This window comes from Somniosus microcephalus, chromosome 7, assembly GCF_052327205.1.
Source record: "Somniosus microcephalus isolate GS21.2 chromosome 7, FLI_Smic_1.0, whole genome shotgun sequence".
NCBI classification, from domain to species: Eukaryota; Metazoa; Chordata; class Chondrichthyes; order Squaliformes; family Somniosidae; genus Somniosus; species Somniosus microcephalus.
The window spans coordinates 64,969,293-64,994,458 of NC_140993.1; the positions used below are offsets into that span (position 1 = coordinate 64,969,293).

The 25,166-nt window shown below is 45.4% G+C and overlaps 1 protein-coding gene across 1 annotated transcript; it reads left to right on the forward strand.

The window, feature by feature from the left end:
* Window positions 1-6,923: 6,923 nt before the first annotated feature.
* Window positions 6,924-24,423, forward strand: LOC147114672 (uncharacterized). Its single transcript, XM_085992521.1, has 4 exons — window positions 6,924-7,141; window positions 12,231-12,341; window positions 15,445-15,540; window positions 24,167-24,423. Exons 1-4 carry the CDS (start codon window positions 6,965-6,967, stop codon window positions 24,224-24,226), a joined length of 444 nt encoding a protein of 147 aa, XP_085848647.1. The 5' UTR covers window positions 6,924-6,964; the 3' UTR covers window positions 24,227-24,423.
* Window positions 24,424-25,166: the final 743 nt, after the last annotated feature.

Below are 25,166 nucleotides of genomic sequence, written 5' to 3' on the forward strand. Positions count from 1 at the left end.
AACAGGGCGATACTGAATTTCTCCCCCATAGAGTACAAAAGCAAGGAAGTTATGATGAACTTTTATAAAACACTGGTTCGACCTCAACTGGAGTATTGTGTCCAATTCTGGGCACCACACTTTAGGAAGGATGTGAAGGCCTTAGAGAGGGTGCAGAAAAGATTTACAAGAATGGTCCCAGGGATGAGGGACTTCACTTACATTGATAGACTGGAGAAGCTGCAGTTCTCCTTAAAGCAGAGAAGATTGAGAGGAGATTTGATAGAGGTGTTCAAAATCATGAGGGGTCTGGACAGAGTAGATAGAGAGAAACTGTTTCCATTGGTGCAAGGGCCGAATACCAGAAGACACAGATTTAAGGTGATTGGCAGAAGACCCAAAGGCGACATGAGGAAAAACTTTTTACGCAGCGAGTGGTTAGGATCTGGATTGCACTGCCTGAAAGGGTGGTGGAGGCAGATTCAATTATGGCTTCCAAAAGGGAATTAGATAAGTACCTGAAGGAAAAAAAAATTGCAGGGCTACGGGGAAAGGGCGGGGGAGTGGGACTAGTTGAAGTGCTCTTGCAGAGAGCCGGCACAGGCTCGATGGGCTGAATGGCCTCCTTCTGTGCTGTAAACATTCTATGATTCCATTCTCTAGCCACTGACTCCATCCCTCTCCCTGGCAACTATCTGAGGTTGAACCAGACTGTTCTCAACCGTGGTGTCATATTTGACCTCGAGATAAGTTTGCGACCACTCTAAGACCGCCTATTTTAAAAAAAATATTTGTTCCTGGGATGTGGGCGTCGCTGGCAAGGCCAGCATTTATTGCCCATCCCTAATTGCCCTTGAGAAGGTGGTGGTGAGCTGCCTTCTTGAACCGCTGCAGTCCTTGTGTTGAAGGTACTCCCACAGTGCTGCTAGGGAGGGAGTTCCAGGATTTTGACCCAATGACGATGAAGGAACGGCACTACATTTCCATTATTTAAGTGACTGGCCCAGTTAAGTTGCTGGTCAATGGTGACCCCCATGCCCTTGATGGTGGGAGAGTCGGTGATGGTAACTGCTGTGCCAAATAACTGCCCGAATCTGAAGTTAAAGCTTAAGACTGAAGCCTTTTATTAAATAAGAATCATGGCAGAGTTAACAGAGTCCATCATCGACCGAGCCCTTGGTAGAACATACCAGAAGAGGGGCGGGGCCAGGGAGGAGCATTAGTGGTTCCCCCTAGTGGAACATTCCAGACATTACAAGTGCAAGTACAAATATCAGAACACAGTTATTTCATCACAGGTATGCTGTTGAATGTCAAGGGGCGGTGGTTAGACTCTCGCTTGTTGGAGGTAACAAAGACACGGGTGAGGGCGGAGTTGGGCGATGTTGCAAGCGGCACTTACTCACCAATAACCTGCTCACTGATGCTCAGTCTGGGTTCCGTCAGGACCACTCAGCTCCAGACTTCATTACAGCCTTGGTCCAAACATGGACAAAAGAGCTGAATTCCAGATGTAAGGTGAGAGTGACTGCCGTTGACATCAAGGCAGCATTTGACCGAGTGTGGCATCAAGGAGCCCTAGTAAAATTCAAGTCAATGAGAATCGGGGGAAAACTCTCCACTGGCTGGAGTCATACCTAGCACAAAGGAAGATGGTTGAAGATGTTGGAGGACAATCATCTTAGCCCCAGGACATCGCTGCAGGAGTTCCTCAGGGCAGTGTCCTAGGCCCAACCATCTTCAGCTACGTCATAAGGTCAGAAGTGGGGATGTTCGCTGATTGCACAATGTTCAGTTCCATTCGCAACTCCTCAGATAATAAAGCAGTCTATGCCTGAATGCAGCAAGACCTGAACGATATTCAGGCTTGAGCTGATAAGTGACAGGTAACATTCGCTCCACACAAGTGCCAGGCAATGACTATCACCAACAAGAAAGCATCTAACCACCGCACTTTGACAGTCAACGGCATTACCATTGCCAAATCCCCCACCATCAACTTCCTGGGGGGGTCACCATTGCCCAGCAACTTAACCGGACCAGCCACATAAATACTGTGGCTACAAGAGCAGGTCAGAGGCTGGGTATTCTGCGGTGAGTGTCTCCTGCTTCTTCTGTCCAGGATGGTGTATTCGATTAACAACTTGTTTACTTGCTTATTGAGAAAAGATCGGAGATCGGAGACGTCTTCAAAAATACTTGCTCAGTGAGGGAAGAACCCTTTTGTTCTGAAGCAGGAAGAAGGTGCCCGGACTAGTTTACCCATGTGGGAGCTTTAGTTTATATGGAAAAGAAAGAAAGACTTGTATATCTATAGCACCTTTCACGACCACTGGACGTCCCAAAGCGCAATGTGCAGTTAGTCTGAAGGAATTAAGAGTTACTCCACAGCAGAAGTAGAGACAATGTTTTAGCTGATAATAGGTTCAGCAGAGGCAAAAACAGATTTTCTTTGTTAGCAGAAAAGCAAAATAGTGCAGATGCTGGAAACTTGAAATAAAAACAGAAAATATTGGAAACACTCGGCAGGTCAGGCAACATCTGTGGAGGGTGATTCTTGTTAAAACTGAAGTTATTGCAGCTAATTGAATGAGATAATGCTATTTTCGTGCAGAAAAGATTATAAAAATGGGGATGTTTGGAGAGCTCAGAATTCAATGAGCCGTTGACTCCTCCCACCTCAACTCAAGAACTGTAACGGGTTGAATTCTTTGGTGAACTTGTATTGCCGTAAGTTTGCTCTTACGTTTATGTGTAATTGTTGTTAATAATAGTTATTGTATGTATAATTCATATGATTTGCAATAAATGCTTCTAGAGGAATAACTTATAAACTTATAATCGCTGATTATAATCGCTCAGCCTCTGGTGGCCGTGCCTTCTGTTGCCTAGGCCCTAAGCTCTGGAATTCCCTCCCTAAACCTCTCCGCCTTTCTACCTCTCTTTCCTCCTTTAAGACGCTCCTTAAAACCTACCGGCTTGACCAAGCTTTTCGTCACCTGCCCTAATTTATCCTTATGTGGATCGGTCTAAAATTTGTTGTCTTAAAGTACTCCTGTGCAGCGCCTTGGGACGTTTTACTACGTTAAAGGCGCTCTATAAATACAAGTTGTTGTTGTTGTTATACGCAAGAACACCCATTCCATAATGTGGAGACCATGGCCCCAATATTAATGGGGTTTGCTTTCGGAGTAAGGGGAGGAGTTATGGATGGGAAATCAGGAAGTATGCGTTTCCCTGAACGCCCTGCAGTTTTAACAGCAGGGCATGTTTGAATTTTTTTTTCCAGGTTCCCTGCCCAACAGTCAGCCTGAATGACAGGCTTGGCTGCCTTTCGGGTGGGGAAGAGGAGCAGGTAAATTTAGTGGTGGTGGGAGGGAGAGATCGCGGGTGTGGGGAGCAGGTAGACCATGGTTGGGTGGATCGGTGATTGCGGGGGGTCGGGGGGGTGGGGAGTAGGCAGAGCATGGTTGGGTGGATCGGTGATTGCGGGGGGCCGGAGGGGTGCGGGTGTGGGGAGTAGGTAGAGCATGGTTGAGTGGATCGGTGATTGCGGGGGGTTGGGGGGGTGGGGAGTAGGCAGAGCATGGTTGGGTGGATCGGTGATTGCGGGGGGTCGGGGGGGTGGGGAGTAGGCAGAGCATGGTTGGGTGGATCGGTGATTGCGGGGGGTCGGGGGTGGGGAGTAGGTAGACCATGGTTGGGTGGATCGGCAATTGCGGGGGTGGGGGAGTCGGGGAAGATGACAGATCAAGGAGGGGAGATCACGGGTGGGAGAGGTGGGGGGGGAGGGGTTGATGATCACAGGCCGGGGTCAGGGGTAGCTCGTGGTGGTGGTGGGGTGTTGGACAGATCGTGGCGGGGTGGGGGCGGGTGGGCCGTTTAAAGGGTTAGCTTGTTGGGTCTGGAGAAAATGCTCATGCTCCTCCTGGCCCACAAGCAGTGCTGTCAAGGCACTTACCTTATTCCCTTCTTGCCTCCTTTTACCTGCCGGGCTTCCCGAGACCAGGGAAACCCGGCCGACAGCAGTTAAGAATGGAAACCTTGTTAAAATGAAGGCACATAGCCTCCTTAAAAGGATTCGACAACCGACCAGCTTCCTGTGAGCGGATTGATCGCCCGCCTCCTGCTCCGCCTCCATTAAAACCGGAAGTGGGCGGATTTGAGGCGGGTTGGGGTTGTGTTTGAAATTTCAGAAGGTTTAACTCCCCAAGTGTACCTGTTTTTGTGGGTTAAAATTACCCCCTCGCCCCCATGAGTCCGAGTTAGGCCAAGGTTGAATGGTAGAGATGTCGGAATGGATGAATGTTCTGGAATTTTACTGGATCACTTTGTGGGACGAGGGGTTGGTGGAGGCCAGAAGGGTGGGTTCAGGGTGTATTTATACAAAAGTTTTGGTCATGAGATTAAATAGGTGAGCTAAGTCTATGATAGGGAAGGTTGTACATCTTGATGGGCCAAATGGAGAATTTTAGGTATGAGGAAAGTTTGGATAGGCTGGGGTTGGTTTCTTTGGAACAGAGGAGGCTGAGATAGAGTGGATAGGAAGGACCATCCCAGAGCCATCCTTTATTCCTTAACCTGTCCTATTACCACCTCCTCTTGCCTTGAATATCTCTTAATGTCTCTCGATGTCTCTTAATCTCTCCTGCTTTCTATCCTATCACTGACCTTCCCTTTTGTTCTTTCATCCCCTCCCCCTTTTCCCAGCCCCTAAACTTGCTTTCTATTTCCTGCTTTTTTCCAGTTCTGACGAAGGGTCATCGACCTGAAACGTTAACTCTGTTTCTCTCTCCACGGATGCTGCCTGGCCTGCTGAGTTTTTCCAGCGTTTCCTGTTGTTATTTAGGAAGGACCTATTTCCCTTCGCAAAGAGGTCAATAACCAGGGGGCGTAGATTTAAAGTAATCGATAAAAGGATTAGGGGGGAGTTGAGGAGACATTCTTTCACCCAGAGGATGGTGGGGGTCTGAAATTCACTGCCTGAAAGGGTGGTAGAGGCAGAAACCCTTATCGCATTTAAAAAGTACTTGGTTATGCACTTGAAGTGCCATAACCTACAAGGCTACGGACCAAGAGTTTGAAGGTGGGATTAGACTGGATAGCTCTTTTTCGGCCAGCACAGACATGATGGCCAGATGGCCTCCTTCTGTGCCGTAAACTTCTATAATTCTATGGTCTTTATTCATTGCATGCTTGCAGAAAAAATTGTTAAACTGAGGGCTCTCTAAAAACAATTTAAATAATTCTCTGCAATCACCAACTTGGTTACGGGGAAAACAGAGTTTCATTCCTCCACTCGACTTAGTTCTTGATAGTGGGAAGAGAGAATAATCACACCTGAGATATTTAGGGCTGACTTGCACCTTGCACAGCCACTGTCAGCTGAATAGTAGATGCACAAATCCATTCAGACATTTTTATTTATTATTCATTCTCAAGATATGGATGTTGCTGGCAAGGCTGGCATTTATTGCCCATCCCTAGTTGCCGTGAGGTTTTGGTGGGCTTTCTTGAACCGCTGGTAGTGGGTTGATACAACTGAGTGGCTTGCTCGGTCACTTCACAGGGCAGTTAAGAGTCAACCACATTGGCGTGGAACTGTAGGCATATTTAGGCCAGGCTGAGTAAGGAAAACACAGGGGAAAAATTCCGTTGCTTTGTGCCTCCCGTTAGCACCCTAAGAGGGCGCTAATGGGGTGCAAAGCAACAAGCGTCCAGGTGCGCCGATGTTTGCGCCGCTCGCGAAATTGACCAGACATTTCGCGGTGGCGCTAAACACTACCACCATGATCTCCTGCGCCCGCAGATCATGACGTCAGTCGTGCGTGCAATGCCCCGGTAGTGCCCCAGACTGGCTATTGAGTGACATCCCCTGCCTTTCCGCCTGCCGCTAGCAATGACACATATAGAGGAATGTTTTGCAGTTGGGAAGGGACTGGGGGAGCACTAATTAAAGGCAGCCGTTTCTTGCCTTTTTTTGTCGGTGACATTTTTGCACCACGCATTCTGAGAGAGAGAGAGAGAGACTTCTGGAAAGATTCAACGCTGTGTGAAGGAGTTTTGGGTACTGAGCAGCACTTTGCAGGTTCATTTTGATTTGACCTTCCTTGCATCGATTTAGAAGAAACTTTGGGGGCTGCACTCTGAGCTCTTTCCCTGGGCCTCTCCATTGTTCTTTCCAGCAGAATTGATGAACAGGTCTCTCCAGGCCGAGATTCAAAGCTGCAATAAGCAGGGTGTGGATGGAGAGTAAGATCGACCCTCCCCTTTAAGAACTGGCTGGCGCCAGTGTGTCTGTGTTCCATTGCTAACTGACATCACATGAGCTTCGCCAGCGCTCTGAGGTAGCGCCTCGCTCCTCAGCGTTAGCGCCTTATGAGAGGTGTGTAGCACCTGATTTAATGCTCCAATCACCTCCAGGGACGATAGAAGCCAAGTTTGCAGTCGGAGGCGATAATTAGCGCCAGGCGCTAAACTTTGCGCCCGGCCGATAATTGCGCCCCAAATGAGGCGATACCGAATTTCTCCCCCCAGGTTTCCTTCCCTGAAGGATATTAGTGAACCAGTTGTGTTTTTCCAACAGTCCGACAGCTTCATGGTCACTTTTACTGATACCAGCTTTTTATTTCCAGATTTTTTCAACTGAATTCAAATTCTCAAACTACCATGGTGGGATTTAGACTCGTGTGTTCTATTAGATTATTAGTCGAGGCTTGAGACTTAGGGATCAGTTCCACGTAGGAAAAGCTGATGAAAGTCAACAAATTGTTAACATTTGAGTTCAGTGGCAGAAGTTCAGAAAAACAAGTAGCGCAATCTGACATCCTGGCCAGGAGGAAAACAAAAATGATCAGCAAACTGAGATATTAATAATTAACCATTTTCATTGACGTTTGAAATGTTTACGAGTTAAGCCACTGGGCTCTCTTCCCTTGCATTAGAGTATCTGCTGTTCTGCAACCAGTGAACACGCCAGGGGAAGATGAAGAGTTTGCAGGGAATTGCTTTGTTTGTTGGATTGGCTATGATGGCTGTTGATGTTTCTGCTTCAACGCTGACTAGCAAAGATGTGGCTTCTGCTGCTGTCGCTCATTACAACAGCCTACTCGTACCGACCAACCTCTTTAGGCTGCTTCGGATTACCGGGAAAAAAGAACAGGTACTGTGTGGGTTTGAAAATATCCTGTGACATTCCTGACCAGTTAAGAATAAGCTCTGCCAGTGAGACAGACCCTCAAAATCATGGAGATGTTGCAATCAAATCCACCTCATAAAATAAAGCAACCAGCCCTCTGTTATTTGAGAAAAGACTCACTTTATCTGTTGTAATGTCGGTAAACGGGCAGCCTATTTACACAAAGCAAGGTCTCATAGCAATGAGATAAGTGACAATATCGTGTATTTCAGTTATAACAACAGAAAATGCTGGAAAAAACTCAACAGGCCAGGCAGCATCCGTGGAGAGAGAAACAGAGTTAACGTTTCAGGTCTGGGACCCTTCATCAGAACTGGAAAAAGCTGGAAATGTAACAGATATTAAGCAGGTGCAGAGACAGGAGGGGAGGAAGGAATTGAAGGAATATACTGTGCTTTTGTAAGAGGCAGGGAAGACAAAATGTTGCAAATGGGAATGGCAAAATCATACAGCATGAAAAATGGGGGCAGGGGTTATACAGTAGTTTGAAATTGTTGAATTCAATATTGAGGCCAGAAGGCTTTAAAGTGCCTAATCGAAAGACGAGGTGCTGTTTCTCAAGCTTACGTTGAGCTACATTGGAACAATGTAATAGGCCGAGGACAGAGAGATCAGAGTGGGAGTGAAACGGTGAATTAAAGTGATAGGCGATCGGAAGCTCAGGTTCTCCCTTACAGACTGAACGGAGGTGTTCCGCAAAGCGGTCGCCCAATTTGCGTTTGGTCTCCCCAATGTAGAGGAGACCGCATTGTGAGCAGCGAATACAGTATACTAAATTGCAAGAAGTACAAGTAAATCGCTGTTTCACCTGGAAGGGGTGTTTGGGGCCCTAGACAGTGGGAAGGGAGGAGGTAAAAGGGCATGTGTTGCATCTCCTGCGCTTGCACGGGAAGGTGCCAGGCGAAGGGGAAGGGCTGTTAACATAAGAACATAAGAAGTAGGAGCAGGAGTAGGCCATACGGCCCCTCGGGCCTGCTCCGCCATTCAATAGGATCATGGCTGATCCGAACCTAGACTCACGTCCACTTCCCTGCCCGCTCCCCGTAAGCCCTAATTCCCTTATCAGCTAGGAAACTGTCTATCTCCGTTTTAAATTTATTTAATGTCGCAGCTTCCACAGCTCTCTGAGGTAGCAAATTCCATAGATTTACTACCCTCTGAGTGAAAAAGTTTCTCCTCATCTCAGTTTTGAAACGGCAGCCCCTTATTCTAAGATTATGCCCCCTAGTTCTAGTCTCACCCATCAGTGGAAACATCCTCCCCGCATCCACCCGATCAAGCCCCCTCACAATCTTATATGTTTCGATAAGATCGCCTCTCATTCTTCTGAATTCCAATGAGTAGAGGCCCAACCTACTCAACCTTTCCTCATAAGTCAACCCCCTCATCTCTGGAATCAACCGAGTGAACCTTCTCTGAACTGCCTCGAGAGCAAGTATATCTTTTCTTAAATATGGAAACCAAAACTGTACGCAATATTCCAGGTGTGGCCTCACCAGTACCCTGTATAACTGAAGCAAGACTTCCCTGCTTTTATACTCCATCCCCTTTGCAATAAAAGCCAAGATTCCATTGGCCTTCCTGATCACCTGCTGTACCTGCATACTAACCTTCTGTGTTTCATGCACCAGGACCCCCAGATCCCTTTGTACTGTAGCACTTTGCAGTTTCTCTCCATTTAGATAATAACTTGCTCTTTGATTTTTTCTGCCAAAGTGCATAACCTCACACTTTCCAACATTATATTCCATCTGCCAAACTTCTGCCCACTCACCTAGCCTGTCTATGTCCTTTTGCAGGTTTTTTATGTCCTCCTCACTCACTGCTTTCCCTCCCATCTTTGTATCGTTGGCAAACTTGGATACGTTGCACTTGGTCCCCTCCTCCAAATCGTTAATATAGATTGTAAAGAGTTGGGGTCCCAGCACTGACCCCTGCGGAACACCACTAGTCACCGATTGCCAGCCCGAGAATGAACCATTTATCCCAACTCTCTGTTTTCTGTTAGACAGCCAATCTTCCACCCATGCCAGTATATTACCCCCAATCCCGTGATTTTTTATCTTGTGCAGTAATCTTTTGTGTGGCACCTTGTCAAATGCCTTTTGGAAGCCCAAATACACCACATCCACTGGTTCCCCTTTATCCACCCTGTTTGTTACATCCTCAAAGAATTCGAGCAAATTTGTCAAACATGACTTCCCCTTCATAAAACCATGCTGACTCTGTCCGATTAAATTATGCTTATCCAAATGTCCTGTTACTGCTTCCTTAATAATGGACTCCAACATTTTACCAACCACAGATGTTAGGCTAACTGGTCTATAGTTTCCAGCCTTTTGTCTACTTCCCTTCTTAAATAAGGGTGTTACATTAGCAGTTTTCCAATCTGCTGGGACCTTTCCTGAATCCAGGGAGTTTTGGAAAATTACCACCAATGCATCCGTAATCCTTACTGCTACTTCTCTCAAGACCCTAGGATGTAAGCCATCAGGTCCAGGGGATTTATCCACCTTAAGTCCCATTATCTTACTGAGTACCATCTCCTTAGTGATTTTAATCGTGTTTAGCTCCTCCCCCCCATAGCCCCCTGTTTGTCCAGTGTTGGGATATTTTTAGTGTCCTCTACTGTAAAGACTGATACAAAATATTTGTTCAGCGTTTCTGACAACTCCATGTTCCCCACCACTAATTTCCCGGTCTCGTCCTCTAAGGGACCAACATTCACTTTAGCCACCCTTTTTCTTTTTATATAACTGTAGAAACTTTTGCTATCTGTTTTTATATTTTTTGCTAGTTTACTTTCATAATCTATCTTCCCTTTCTTAATTAATCTTTTAGTTATTGTTTGCTGGCTTTTAAATGCTTCCCAATCTTCTATTCTCCCACTAGATTTGGCTACTTTATATGCCCTTGTTTTCAGTCGGATACTATCTTTTATTACTTTACTTAGCCACGGATGGCTGTCTTTTCTTTTATGTCCCTTTTTCCTCAGTGGAATATATTTTTCTTGAAAGTTGTGAAATATCTCCTTGAATGTACACCACTGCTCATGTACCATCGTACACCTTAATCTATTTTCCCAGTCCACTTTAGTCAACTCTGCTCTCATACCTTCATAGTCTCCTTTATTTAAGCTTAGTGCACTGGTTTGAGATCCAACTCTCTCACCCTCCAACTGAATTTGGAATTCAACCATGTTATGGTCACTCATTCCAAGGGGATCCTTTACTAGGACATTTTTTATTAATCCTGTCTCATTACACAGGACTAGGTCTAAGATTGCCTGCCCCCTGGTTGGTTCAGTAACATACTGCTCAAGGAACCCGTCCCTAATGCACTCTATGAACTCTTCCTCAAGGCTGCCCTGCCCAATTTGATTTGTCCAGTCAATATGAAAGTTAAAATCTCCCATGATTATAGCTGTTCCCTTATTACAAGCCCCAACTATTTCCTGATTTATACTCCGACCAATAGAGTTACAACTGTTAGGAGGCCTATAGACTACGCCCACTAGTGACTTTTTCCCCTTATTATTCCTTATCTCCACCCAAACCGTTTCACTATCCTGATCCTTTGACCCAATATCATTTCTCACTATTGCAGTGATTCCATCCTTTATAACACAGCCACCCCACCTCCCTTACCTTCCTGTCTGTCCTTCCTAATAGTCAAATACCCCTGGATGTTTAGTTCCCAGTCATGGTCACCCTGCAGCCATGTCTCCGTAATGGCCACCAGATCATACCCATGTGTAGTTATTTGTACCGTCAACTCGGAGTGGACCAAGTTGTCGCGGAGGGAGCAGTCCCTTTGGAATGCTGAAAGGGGAGGTGAGGGGAAGATGCGTTTGGTGGTGGGGTCACGTTTGAGGTGGTGGAAATGGCGGAGGATGATCCGTTGAATGTGGAGGCTGGTGGGGTGAAAGGTGAAGACAAGGGGAACCCTATGCTGGCTGAAGGCTAATTGTTGACTAGAGCACTGAGAATTCACCTTCCCTTCTTCAAATAGTAAGAAATCACACAACACCAGGTTATAGTCCAACAGCTTTATTTGAAATCACAAGCTTTCGGAGCGCTGCTCCTTCGTCAGGTGAAGTGGAGAGATGCATAAAAACACAGCTTATATAGTCAGAGAATAATGTCAGATGTTTACAGGTAATCTTTCTAACTCGGCAGAGAGATAACCACAGCAATCAAAGGTGTAAATGGTGTCCAAATAGGTCAGTCAGGAAAACATTACATCAAAGAACAATGAGGTGGGGTCACAAGGGGTCAAATGTTGCAGATGCTGGGGTCTGTATGAAAAACAAAAAAAGACAAAAAATAGTGCCACAGGATCCATCTGAGAGGGCAGATGGGCCCTTGGTCTAGCAATTCATCTAAAAGATGGCATCTCTGACAGTACCAGCACTCCCTCAGTACTGCACTGAAATGTCAGCCTAGATTATGTGCTAAGTTTCTGGAGTGGGGCTTGAACCCACTGAGCCAAGGCAGATACATGTATGAAATAAATAGCATGACAGGTATGATGATTGTAACAATTTATATGTCATGCAGCTGAGCTTCCAGTTGGCCTTCAGTGCTTACAGGAAGGGCTGGACCATCAGGAGAATGTGTGTGAAATATATGTATTGGGACTATAGAAATGTTATACAAGGAAGACATTGGGTGTAATTTTAACTTTTGGCAATGGTGTAAAACGGGCGATATTGAATTAGCTGGCCATTATACATACCATGTAGTTAATGGAAGGGAAAATCGGAAGAGGTGAATAATTGGGGGGGGGGGGGGGTGGTCAATTCAATATTGCAGTTTTACACCATCGGCCAAAGCTAAAATGACCCCCATTATGTCAGGGATCAATATGGTGGGATGAAAGTTTAGACACTCTGGAACTTTGTTTGACTAACCTGCAGGAAGAAAAAAGTTTGATGGCTGGAATGGCCTTGTCTCGTTCCATGTTTGCTGATGTTCTTTTCTGGATCTACCTTGGTGCCCTAACTCTTTTGTCTAGTTACTGGTAAATTTGTAACGTTTCATTTTATCTGCAGAACCTGAGTGAAGTGAGTATCTACAAACATCGCTTGCTAATGAAAGAGACAATCTGTAACCCAGATGTGGGAACCTATGAAGTAGATGGTTGCGATTTCAAGAATGGTGGTGTAAGTGAATTTACGACAGTGCTTTTTGTAGTGTATGTAACGTTCCACCTTTAAGAGAACTATTTTAAGGGTTGCACTACTTTATCTTGGCTACTGTATACTGTAATACCGGTGGTGACCACACCGGTATATAAGTGCTGTGTAAGGATTTATTGGGCAGATTCGCCCTGACCTTCGAATAGTAAAGTCCTGTTAAAGTTACTCTTGTAGTCTGTGTATTAATTCACCATATAACCCACAGACTTTACACTTTTCCCTCCAATTTTTGTTATGTTTTCTGCCTTTAGCCCTCCAACCCTGAAAGTGAGGTAGGCTACATGGTGCAGACCATGTTTGGTAACTCAATCTAGTGACCATTATTTGTCTGTGAGTCACTGGATGTAATCAGGGTCAGAAACTCTGTCTGTTTTGTTTTTCCCTCTCCTCAGGACATTAAAGCCAATTCAAGCTCACATACCAACAGTGCATCTCCAATTAGCAAACAGACCAGGGATGGAAACTAGAACCTTCATGCTCTGTATGGTTCAGTACCTGACCACACACAGACTGGCAGCTGACTGATACCACACCCACGTGCCACTCTTCATGTGTTGACAGGATACGCAAATGTCTGAGGCATCACAGCTAATCTCCACACACTACAGCAACTCCCATCCCTGCGACCTCTAACACCAAGGACAAAAGCAACAGTAATGTGTAAATACCAGTATCTCCAAGTTCCCCACCAAGTCACACACCATTCTGACTTGGACATATATCACTGTCCCTACATTATCAGGTCAATCAGCACCTAATCCATTAGTCTAAACGTCTATGCCCTCCACCAGTGGCGTAATGTGGCTGCAGTGTGTACTAGCTAAGGGTGCCCTGCAGAAACTCGCCATGGCTTCTTCGGCAGCCCCTCCCAAACCTGCGACGTCCACCATCTAGACGGACAAGGGCATCAGGTGCATGGGAACACCATCACCTCGAAGTTCCCCTCCAAGCCACACACCATCCTGACTTGGACATTTCATCGCTATCCCTTCAACGTCGTTGGATCAAAATCCTACCTAACAGACTGTGGCAGTGCCTTCAGTACACAGTGTACAGCAGTTCAAGAGGAGAAACACCACCACCTTCTCAGGGCAGCTAGGAATGGGCAATCAATGTTCACATCTCAAGAACAAATCTTTAAAAAGTTACTTTGTGGCAGTGGTCACGGAATAGTGACCTGGAGCGGGAACCCTGACTGATTTGTTCCTCTCCCCCCATCCAGGTGTGCTGTAGGGGGTTTCTCTTGCTCGTTCTGGTCTCCTACCAGGCTTCGTGCAATAATTACCCTTGAGTGGTTCGACCCACTCTTCCCTACGGTTCTAGACCTTGGACTTAGGTGCAGGGAACTGTAGTGCAGAGAAAGACTCAATAGACCAGGTTGAATAGCACGAAATGGATGCTTTTATTATTAAACAGTTTGCAGCATTATAAAATACATGTCATAAGCACAGATTAAAGTAACTACAAGCATGCACATATCTATAAACTTAACTCTATGGAAATGGGGAACACACGGCACATCGTAAAAGGGGAAACACATTACGATTACCCTTAACCCCCTCCCCTAGACCTAAACTAAGTTTCGACTTGAGGAACTCGGGATCATGCTCACCACTTTCAGTTAACAGCCGAAAAGGGGGTTCACAGCCTTTTTGGCACAGTTTTCCGTCGTCACGTGGATTTGGAAACTTCTGGCGCAGTTTGGTTTTCCTTACGCGGTGAAGCAGCAGATACAGCCTTGATGAGCGCGCGTCATGGATGACATCCATTAAACCTGTGTTACCTTTACTGAAAGGCTGCCGAAAAACTGGATGCACATGGAAGGTCTGCTACTGATGTGATGTTGTAGAAATGGATGCACATGGAAGGTCCGTTACCGAATGGGATGTTGAGGCACTGGAGTGCTAGGCCCGGAGTGTCCTTTTATGCAGTCATAATGATTGTCCTTCTGAGGGTGTCTTCTTCTTCGGCCTGGGTCGTCGATGATCTCCCGACAAAAGTACCCGGGCCACCCTCGTCATCTTCCCGTCGTGGCTGAGCCTTGCCTGGCCGAACACCAACCACGTTCCGAAACCGAAGTGCTGCCTTAACCGAAGAGTCGTAGAAGTTCCGAAGCGAAGTGTGAAGCCAAGCTACGAAGCATACCGAAGTGAATCGTGAAGTGAAGCGTAGCCTCAAGCGTACTGATGGACTTTTTCAAATCCACAGTTATACCTTTTTGGGACAGTCTTATCCCCCGCCAAATCATAGTCCAGTCTTTGTAATATTTTGGCAGGCAGAAATCTCTGCAGGGGCGCTTTGTCTTTGTAACGGGAGCCGGTGATAGCTTAACTGGCCTTCCTGGGCCGATAATGTCTTTTACTTTGTCACCGTAACTCGGTTCGCATATTGATCGGTCTGGAGATTGCCCTCGATGGCTGTTAAACGGTTTTCCTTTGTACAGTAAATGGGTTTAAGTGTTCATTCAATTGTCCGCCCATTTCTTGATGGGCCTCACCCTGTTACCCAAAACTGTCCTGTACTTAGAATCTAATTAGTATGTATGCTCAGTTCCATGAGTTTCGGTTTCCCGATACTGGCTTTCGCGGGCTTACTGTCCTCAATCCACAAGCCTGTCTGGCTTGCAGTAACAGAAATCAAATGGTCCCAGAAACTGATCACGAGGTCCGGCGGCCATTTTGTATGCCCTTTTATCAAAGGTTTTTCTGTACAAGCCTATTTTGGTCAATAAACTGTCTTATTAACCCTATTTTCTTGTGTGATTACTTACTGAAAATTTTGAATCTTACAGTGCTGAGACTAATTGCAGTGCCCCTGAAATCAACTTAGAGCGTAGAGTAGGAACCGAATGGTGGTCTTGCGGCTTGGTACGACACTGGGCTGTGTCTTTTGCCATTAAGTCATTGTTATCTACTGGTTAAGTTGCAGATGGATGCTCACAAAAACATGTTAATGCTATTGACTGCACGTTGATTGCCCATTCCTCGTTGTCCTGCGAAGGCGGTGGTGTGCGACACTCAGAAGATTCCATTAAAATGACACAATGCTTTAATTTTCTTCACACCAGGTGACAATGACATGTACAGCGCGGGTGATTGTTCTAAAACATTCCCCCACACAACCTCGTGTACTTTCCATCAACTGCAGCGCTGTTACCCCTCAGGTAAGACTGACAGTCGTATCAATGCAAAGAAAGGCTTGCATTTATATAGCACCTCTCACGACCTCAAGATGTCCCAAAGCGCTTTACAGCCAATTCAGTACTTTTGAAATGTAGTCACTAATGTAATGTAAGCAAAAAATGATTCAATTTGACAGTGGACTTTGAACAGCTGGTTATGAAATCCTTTGATAAGCCCTAAATCTCAAAACAAACAGTTCATGGTTGCTAAGTCCGCTGTTAGCCGTTTAAAACCAAACCCACCACCCCCTCCAGGACAATCATGACTCATTGGTAGCACTCTTGCCTCTGAGTCAGAGGGCTGTGGGTTCATGTCCCACTCCAGAGACTTGAGCACAAAATCTAAGCTGACATTCCAGTGCAGTACTGAGGGAGTGCTGCACTGTCGGAGGTGCCGTCTTTCAGATGAGGAGTTAAACCGAGGCCCACGGCACTGTTTTGAAGAAGAGCAGGGGAATTTTCCCTGGTATCTTGGCCAATATTTGTCCCTCAACCATCATCACTAAAACAGATTATCCAGTCATTATCACATTGCTGTTTGTAGGACCTTGCTGTGTGCAAATTGGCTGCCGTATTTCCTAGGTTACAACAGTGACAACACATCAAAAGTAATTCATTACATGTAAGGGATGTCCTGAGCTCATGAAAGGTGCGACATGAATGCAAGTTCTTTCTTTTCTTCTTTACAAAATAAACAAGCACTGCAAAATTTCAAATGCAAAGTTTCACTCGGAAGATAATCCAGTGATGTTGTTTACGGGGCCATCAACTATACTGTGCCATGGAATGACAAACAGGGCACATGCCTGCCTGCTGCAAGTTCCACATCTTAGCTAAAAGAAATAAATAAAGCAAGACTAATCTAATTTAATTTTTTGATGAAGTAACAGGATTGATGAAGGGAATGCAATGGATGTTATCTACATGGATTTTCAGAAGGCGTTTGACAAAGTACCACATGGAAGGCTGGTTAACAAAATTGAGGCTCATGGAATAGGTGGGTCAGTGGCAGCTTGGATAAGGAATTGGCTTAAGGACAGAAAACAACAAGTTGTGGTAAATTGCTGGTTTTCAGATTGGAGGATGGTAGACTGTGGTGTTCCCCAGGGGTCAGTGCTGGGGCCACTGCTTTTTTTGATATATATAAATGACCTGGATATTGGAATACAGAGTAGAATTTCTAAATTTGCCGACGACACCAAACTTGGGGGTGTGGCAAACAGTGAGGATGATACCAATCGACTGCAACAGGACATAGAAAGGCTAGCAGAATGGGCAGACAAGTGGCAGATGGAATATAATACAGAGAAGTGTGAGGTGATACATTTTGGCAGAAGGAACAGGGAGAGGCAACATACACTTAATGGCACAGTTTTAAAGAGTATGCAGGGAGTTAATGTGCATAGGTCCCTGAAGGTGGCAGGACATATTGAGAGAATGGTTAGCAAAGCATATGTGATCTTGGGCTTCATAAATAGAGGTATTGAGTACAAAAGTAGAGACGTTATGCTGAATCTTTATTAAGTGCTGGTTAGGCCACAACTGGAGTATTGCATCCAGTTCTGGTCACCACACTTTAGAAAAGATGTGAAGGCACTTGAGAGGGTGCAGAGGAGATTTACCAGAATGGTTCCAGGGATGGGGGATCTTAGCTACAAGGACAGGTTGGAGAAGCTGGATTTGTTTTCATTAGAGCAAAGGAGATTGCGTGGTGATTTGATAGGGGTGTACAAGATTATGATGGGATTGGATAGGGTAGATGGGGAAAGGCTGTTCCCACTAGTTAATGGTACTAGGGGACACAGATTTAAGGTTTTGGGCAAGAGATACAGGGGGGATGTGAGGAAAATCTTTTTTACGCAGCGAGTGGTGAGGACCTGCAACTCGCTGCCGACGGAAGTGGTAGGAGCGGAGACACTCAAGGTTTTCAAGGGGAGACTGGATAGGCACTTGAGGGAAATAAACTTACAGGGCTACGGGGATAGAATGGGGGAATGGGACTGACTGGATTGCTCTGCAGAGAGCCGGCGTGGACTCGATGGGCCGATGGCCTCCTTCTGTGCCATTATGACTCTATGACTATGACTCTATGACTTGCATTTATATAGCGCCTTTCATGACCACTGAACGTCCCAAAGCACTTTACAACCAATGAAGTACTTTTTGAAGTGCAGTCACTGTTGTAATGTAGGAAACAAGGCAGCCAATTTGCATACAGCAAGCTCCCACAAACAGCAATATGATAATGACCAGTTAATCTGTTTGAGTGATATTGATTGAGGGCTAAATATTGGCCAGGACACCAGGGAGAACTCCCTGCTCCTCTTCGAAATCGTGCCATGGGATCTTTTACGTCCACCTGAGAGAGCAGACGGGGCCTCGGTTTAACGCCTCATCTGAAAGATGGCACCTCTGATGGTGCAGCACTCCCTCAGTACTGTACTGGAGTGTCAGCCTAGATTTTTTGTGCTCAAGTCACTGGAGTGGGACTTGAACCCAACAGCCTTCTGACTCAGAGGCGAGGGTGCTACCAACTTTTTTTTAATGTATCATTTATTGAACATTAAGAACATTTACAACATCGTGATCATTCCATTGTATCATTCAAATCCATTCCACCGCTCTGCACAGCCATTCCTCCACCACATATTGACATCAAAACCTGAAGTTTAATTTGTCTCCCGTAACATATATTAATTGATTGTACTTTAAAAATTGATCATAAAATACTATCTTTAAATTCCACAGAGCCTTATAATGATCTTTTAGTTTATATTTAAAATACGGTTTTGATTGATTCTCCTCTAGCCAAATTGAACATTAAATTAATTGCCGCTCCGCTAGACTCGGGCAGACTCTCCTGCAATCCCCATCTCAAAATTGAGTCCCACGGGATTCCCATTCTCGTTCTTCGGTCCCCACCCAGCAAAAAAACCTCACACAAGTGTCGAACATAGTACTTAAAATCATTTAACTGCGGACATAACACCAGTAAATGGGACAGAGTCTCATCCCATGTCCCACACACTGGGCAAGTTGCCCCCTCCACTTGCCGAATCTTACACAAGACCATCATGGTAAAAATCCAGTTATGAGCCAATTTAAAATCCAGTTCAATCTACTCTGGACATTTAAAATTCACCCACACTCCCTTCCAAATCCTGTTGAAGTCTAGCTGTGGGTATATACTCTGCCAAAACTCCCGACCAGCAGGTGTCTTGAATCTCCATTCTCTAAATACCTCATAGAAATCTTGAGTATTATATTTGTCAAATTGGACCAACTCTCCCCCTTTCTCCAGCAGAAAGCTTGGAAAAGCAGGACGCATTTTACTTCCTTTGGAGATTTCCGCATTTATTTCTTCCATCCAATCCTGTGGCATTGCCCTCACAATCTTCTCATACATGATCAAAATTGCTTTTTCCTCTAACTCCTGATCCTCCTCCCACACCATGTCCCTCACAATTACTTCCGGCAACCAACCTGGAATTACCTCGTATAATACATCTTTCACACATCTAATACCAGCTTTTATAAAAGCTTGATTAAATAATACCTCTCCTTCAATGTTGACCCACCTATTCAAAAATAAGGGCTGTTCTAAAAATTCCTCAGCACCCTTAGGCATAAACTGCACACTTTTTAAAAATTAGGCCCAAGTCTCTACAACCCCCTTTTAAAACCTAGGGAGAGGTTTAATCGATTTCAAAAACATATTATTGTATTCCATATACAGTATCCCCTGCTCTCCTATCCCACTTCGTTTTAAAAAATGCTCAAAACAACTCTTCCAAAAACTTGTATTTGACTTCTGAAGAAATCTCTTCACCCATTTGATTCTAAAGGATTTGTTCTTCAAATCAATATCTGGGAAATTGAGTCCTCCCTGATTTCTCCGTCCAATGATGATATTGTAAGCAACCAAGGCTGGTTTCCCTTCCCATAAAAACCTCACACAAGCCTCTCGGATGGACTTTTCCGCCCATTCAGGAATATCCTCCACCGTCAATAAGTACCATAGCTTAGATAGCAGGAGAGCAGACACCACTGTCGCTCTTCCTTGCACTTTCAACCACCTTCTTTCCCATCTTCCCAAAATCTTTTTAATTTTCATAACCTTTGGTTTCCAATTTAATCGATCCACTTCATCCTTGTCTTTCTTGCACCCCATATGCACCCCCAGAACTTCCCAAACCTCCACCACCTTAAAGGGACTTTCCTCCACCCATTCCCCCCTACCCCTTCCTACAACCAGGCATTGGGACTTACTATAATTCACTCTGGTTCCTGAAGCTCTACAATATTCCTCCACTACGTCCATAGCTTTCCTCACTGACTCCCCATTTCTCAATGTAAAGATTGTGTCATCTGCATACTGGTGTATCACTGACACCAGCCCGGAACTTGGAACCGCAATCCCAACTACACCTTGTTTCTTTCGCATCGTGGAACCTAATGGTTCTGCTACCAATGTGTACAACAATGGGGACAGGGGACAACCCTATCTCACTGACCTCTGTATCAGAAAATATTTGGATAAAAAACCAATACATTTAATGCAGCTAAATATGTTTGAATAAAAAATCCTTATCCACTCAATGAAATTTTTCCCGAAACCAAATGCTTCCAAAACCATCAATAAAAACTCATGAGAGACCCTATCAAAGGCTTTCTCTTGATCTATCTTTAATACATAAACCTCCCTCCCACTCTCTTCCATGGGCTCTATCGCATCTCGGATTGAGACCACAGAGTCTGCGATGTCCCGGCCTATGACTCCATAGGACTGAGAGGGCAAAACTATCTGCGGCAACACCTCCTTCATACGATTTGCCATAACCCTTGCCAAGATCTTATAATCCACATTTAATAATGTGATGGGCTTTCAATTCTTCAGATCCCTTCTATCCCCTTTATATTTTTATAAGCTAAGCTTATGACTCCTCTCCTCATAGACGGGGCCAGGCTTCCCTCAATTTTAATCTCCTTAAAAACCTCTAAGAGCAATGGACTTAAAATCTCAAAAAATTCTTTATAAAATTCTGCATTTAGTCCATCGGACCCTGGGCTTCTCCCCCCCTTCATTCCACTTGCTGCTACTTTTATTTCCTCTAATCCTACTTCTTTGTCACACATGCTTCTCTCATCCTCCTTTAAACCCTCTTCAATAAAAGCACTAACCTTCTCCATCGTCAAATTGGAAATGTCTTCTTTTGTATCTAACTCTTGATAAAAGCTGCTAGCCGCCTCTACAATCTCCCCACTTTCATTAATGATCTTCTCCCCAACCTTCAACTCTCCAATTAATGATAATCTCTATTGCAGCTTCTCTTGCTCTAGAAAATATCTAGTGCATTTTTCGCCCTCCAATGCTTTTTAGCCTTTGCACGGAGAATAGCCCCCTTGCATTTTTCAGCTTGCAATAATTCCCACTCTTGCTTTAAAACCCGGAACTTAGTCTCAGCTCCCTTATCCCCTCCGTCAACTGCTTTACAGACATCCGTCAACCTTTTGTTTATATTCTCTTCTCGACGCCAGTTATCTACCGCTCTCTCTTTCCCATAACGTACCGAAAAAACTTTTACCTCATATTTGAAATTGTCCCACCAAACTCTTCTTTCTTTCAAGAACAAAGGTTCCTTCCGAGCATTCTTTATTACATTTAAAATCCCTTCTTTGTAAGCAATTTCTTTCAGGTATTGATTGTTTAAAATCCTCACCCCTGGACAGATCTTAACTCTGCTGTTCCTAATTCTAAGAGTCAAAGCCGAGTGGTCACTAAAAAATACTTTTTTACAATAAATCTCCATCACTTCAGAACTTAACCCTTCCCGCATTAACACAAAATCTATTCGGCTCTGTTTTAAAACATCACCCACCCAACCTGTTCTGGAGAACTCCCTTTTTATGGGGTTCCGATCCCTCCATAAGTCTCTCAAATTTAAATTTGCCATTATTTTTACAATCATCCCTCTGGAGTTATCATCCTTAAAGGTCATCTGGGCTGAAATGTCCATCCGAGATAAAAATACATAAAAATCCCCCACTATACAAGGGTTTTCCACCTCTGCCACTTCAGTGAATAACCACCGAAAAAACTTGCGCCGCTGCAATGGTCGTTCAGTGCATTGATATTAAAGAGATCACAATTAAATTCCTCCATTTTTACCCTTAGCCATAAAAAATCTCCCCTCAGTGTGCTTATCCACCAAGGCAATGTTCTCTTTTATGGACAGACTCACCAAAACAGCCACCCCTCTACGGTTATTGTTTGCACAACTTGCAAACACCTCTCCCTTCCAGACCTTCCGAACTCTTTCTAGGATATCCTCATCACAAAAGGTTTCTTGCAGACACAAGTCAGTGCCTTTAAAACGCTGCAACAACTGCTGCAATTTCTTCTCACCCCTCAGTCCGTTCACATTAATCGAGACCAATGTAATCATGGCTCCGAATAAGGGAAGTATGCCTAATAATCTCCCCATCATTTAATCTCTGGCTCTTCCCTCCTCTCATGCTCCTTCTCAACTTTTCGGGCAGCTGTTGCTTTTTCCTGCAGCCTCCGGCTCTTTTTCAACTCCAGTTTGAAACTTCCCTGCTGTTTCAGCCTCTTCCTTGCATTAGGTTTGGGCCTTTTCCCTCCTTCTGCCCCTCACTAACTTATCCCTTTCCACATGATGCCACACCACCCGTCACTTCCATGTCTCTGTCCCCCTCACTCTCGAGCTCTTCTGTGACCTTCTGTTCCTGCTCCCCGTCAGATACGTAATCTCCCATAGAGAGTCTTCCTGCTGTTGCGGTTTCTCCAACAATGCCGCTCCCTTCGGCCTCATCATCTCTTGCTCCCTGATCCGTCTCTCTCTGGGACAATGGCGCACCAATATTGCTCCCTTCTGGTGTTTTTGTCTTGCCGCTCCTGTCCTGCTGCCCCTTTAGGGCTCCTGCCTCTTGCACACTCTCCTCGTCTTGCCCCCTCCTGCTCACTGAGATGTCCGACTCCCCGTCATTCTTTGGAGTACTTACATTTACCATGCACCCCGCTCCCACCTCCTTTTCCCCCACAGACATCATATTCTTTAGGGAGAGCCAAGCCGTATTATGGCTCGACTCTGCCCTCGACCCATTCTGCTCTCTGCTGTCTTTGTCCTTTTCCACTGTACTTGGTGTGTTTTCCACCATCTCCATCCTGTTCTCTGCTTTGCAATTTTCTGCCTCTTCCTGCGCTCTTTTCTCCTTCAATTCACCAGCTGTGTCCTCCGCCTGCTCCGCTCCTCTGGCCGTTCCACTCACACCTCCTGCCCCTTCTCCCATCTCCTCATCACTCATAGAGCTTCCTTCTGCCTCACACTCACAGTGGGTGGGGCCTTTGTGACACACCCCACAGCTCTCTGCCTTGCAGCTCCGAGCGATGTGTTCAGACTCGCCGCAATTGTAACAGTACAAGTCTGGACAGTTTCTTACAAGATGGTCGTGTCTAAGACAATAATAACAAACCTTCTCTTGGCGATCACACTGTATTCAGAAGTACTGCACTCCTTCAATTGTCTCAAATTGCATGCTGTACGGTAATGACTTCACCCCCTCTGGGAACCGCACCTTTACGTAATGGGTTCCATCTGCTACCCGTGTTCCTGGATAGTACCTCCTCTTTATTGCCGAGCAAATTTTAAAATCCCATGACTCCAACTTTTTGATTAGCACCTCGTTCTCAATATAAACCATCAAGTTTAAGAATGAGACCACCACCTCTTCCGAATATAGCAGAGATACTCCAAGAACTTATCACCAACCTTCAAACTGAGTAAAAGTCTTTCCACCTCATCTCGGCCACTGACCGTCACCTCGAACCCAACATTCGGCTTTGGTTGGCAGGCAAAGCAGCTTCCCTTGCCACAGTCCTCATGTACCGCTTGGATAATATCCCAAGCTCGTATCTCTTTATCCTCGCACTGAAACACTACCGTGTTTTCTTTTCCAAACCTCCTAGGGTCCTGGCCCAAATCTTTGGGCCTTTTTCTCTCCCTTCCAGCAACAGTTTCTCCCCTGATTAAATTCATCTTGAGAACACTGTCCTCTGAGGGGGCCCGGCACTCTCAGCCCCTCAGCAGCCATCTAGCTGCTGCTATTGGGCCAAAAAGGCCCTAAAACCTGAAAAATGAACCCAAAAACCCACCACCAACTTTTTACAAGCTCACTCCAACTCCTTGCAGTAATCAGGCAACCAGCAGCACCTGCTCACTCCTAGCCCCTCCCACCTAGAGAGTGCTAACAACTGAGCCACTGGCTGACAATATGCCATTTTGGGTTAGGGGACAAGTAAGAGAGGAAGGGAAGAGGAATTGGTGATGTGTTGATGTTTCTGAAGCCCTCCCTTCCCTCAGTGGCTGCTTGGCACATTCTGGGATTAAATTTTCAGCCTACTCTTTGTAGAATGGTATAGGAGCCTGGGGATAAGGAGGGACAGGGGGAATGGGGGTGGGTGGTAAATGCTAAATTCAGAACGGCTTTGCCAACTAAAACTTGAGAGCCAAAGATGCCATTTGGGCACAGGTCTAATCACTCTGAAGCCAATAAGGGTATTTGACTTTGTTTCTGCTTCCTATTGCAGGTGCCAAGATTCAATCCAGATGAATGGGCAGTGATGGCAAGACAAGTAAGGCTTCCTTAATAACTTCCAAGTCCACGTTTGAAGCTTGGAGCAAATCATTCTACAGGGCCAACCTCAATTCCCTCGTGAAACTTAGCTGGAAGTGGATAAGCCACACAGGAGGGAGAGGGGACCCTCAATTGAAACATTTTCATCTTTCCAAATTCCTTCAAACTGCTCTGTAACAGTAATTTCAATTAAAAAAAAGATGGTGTTGAGCTGCATCTTTCAGTTTTATAAATTGTATCAAATATTACAGTGGGTAGCCTGGAATGAGGAACAGGCTTGAATCTAATCAGGAAGTTGTGGTGATTTATGTGCAAGGCTTGATTTTGCAAGGATGGCAAAACAGGGGATGTGCTTGCCCATGGCGCTGGCACACCTGTGCTGTCAGTGAGGTGGTCTCATCAAGGGAGGTTCCTTCCTTTCATGTCAATATGCTCACTGCCCATGGAAAATGTGTCCAGGAAGCAGGTCTGTATGTCGGTCGGCCTAGATTTGCAAAATTGGGTGAGCAGTCGATCTTAAAGGGTTGCTGCTCGCTGTTAGGATAGTTATGCATTATTTTCCTGCAGAGCCTTCAGCTGCCTGGATCCTAATTGAGATGTTTAAGATGATGAAAGGATTTGATAGGATAGAGGTATTTCCTCTGGTGGTGGAGTCCAGAACAAGTGGGTATAACATTAAAATTAGAGCTAGGCCGTTCAGGGGTGATGTCAGGAAGCACTTCTTGTTGTGGAAATCTGGAACTTTCACCTCCAAAAAGCTGTTGAGACTAAGGGCTAGAAATTCAGCTGCTTTGCGCCTGCCGTTAGTGCCTCCGGGACACTAATGGGGTGCAAAGGGCTTATCGCCCGGGGGGTGAAAAAAGTGCCTCCCAAGAAATTCAGCGGGGCGTTGTTGAGGCATTACCGATAGGGGCGCGCCCCCGCCAGAAGTGCTCCCGGGCCACTGCGTCACC

Coding starts and splice junctions, on each gene's coding strand:
- LOC147114672 (XM_085992521.1), top strand. CDS start 6,965: ATGAAGAGTTTGCAGGGAATTGCTTTGTTTGTTGGATTGGCTATGATG. Junction 7,142..12,230: donor TTACCGGGAAAAAAGAACAG/GTACTGTGTGGG, acceptor TTTTATCTGCAG/AACCTGAGTGAAGTGAGTAT. Junction 15,541..24,166: donor GCAGCGCTGTTACCCCTCAG/GTAAGACTGACA, acceptor TTCCTATTGCAG/GTGCCAAGATTCAATCCAGA.